Raw genomic sequence first — 864 nt, 5'->3', positions numbered from 1 at the left:
AACCTTGATTGCCGCGAGGAGAGGGGCGTGGTCACTTCCCATGAACCCTTTACGCTCCTTACCAACGCCTAGATTCTCGACACTAAGTATCTGCAAGGCGGGTGCAACCACGATCGTTGTAGAACAACACTCCTACGTCTTCTTTCATAGACTCAGGTACGAGAACATAGTCGATTCGCATCCCTTTGCCGTAGAATCTACCGAACCTACTCGAGTGACATGAGAGACCGACGGGACACTGGACCTACTCTGGTGGGTTCGGGGGCTTCCCTGGAGCCCCCCTCCAAGTAGCGTCCTTCTCCCAATCCTCATCGGGATGGCACTGCCGATAGGCATCGATTAGACCCCCTGCCTCCAACAGCTCAGCGAACCTAATGCCGATATTAAGCTGGAGGTGCGAGCCTAGGGAGCTGACCTATTTTGCTCAGCTTGGGTGAAGCCTGGTTGCCCGACGTCATCATCGCACAAGCCTGGACTCTGCTTCTGCCGTCTGAACCATGAAGGGTTGGGGCCGACGTCGTTCCAACTGGCAGCTACATTCTGAAATATGAAGCACTTCGATCGACTTAGAAGAATCACAAAGAGGCCGAACGTTCATGAAGGAGTATTGTGACATATGTTTTGTTTCCTTAGTTGAGCTCAGGAGTCTCCCATGATAGTTTAGATACTAATTGGGTAGAATTGTACAGAAACGTATGAGAATTTCCTGAAAATTTCGTCAGAATTTCACGTCGTTACCAACACATTTAGTTGACCATGTGCATATCCTCCCAACACTGGTGAGGTGAATACTCCACAATTCCTACTCGATATCATAAACAACAGTAGGATACTGTAAGTGTCGGCAACCTACCAAGTCTCCAA

General features: G+C 49.4%; 1 protein-coding gene across 1 annotated transcript; it reads right to left on the bottom strand.

Moving 5' to 3' along the window:
* Nucleotides 1-136: 136 nt before the first annotated feature.
* Pmar_PMAR018690 (hypothetical protein) lies at nucleotides 137-371 on the bottom strand (the record flags this gene model as incomplete). The annotated part of the gene is made up of 2 exons (XM_002774903.1): nucleotides 137-206; nucleotides 249-371. Coding segments are annotated over 2 exons (193 nt in total), but the record flags the coding sequence as incomplete, so codon positions are not given.
* Between the last annotated feature and the right edge of the window lie 493 nt (nucleotides 372-864).

The sequence above is a fragment of the Perkinsus marinus genome (genome assembly GCF_000006405.1).
Source record: "Perkinsus marinus ATCC 50983 genomic scaffold scf_1104296957162, whole genome shotgun sequence".
In the NCBI taxonomy this organism is placed as follows: domain Eukaryota; phylum Perkinsozoa; order Perkinsida; family Perkinsidae; genus Perkinsus; species Perkinsus marinus.
This window is presented reverse-complemented; position numbering and strand designations above follow the sequence as displayed.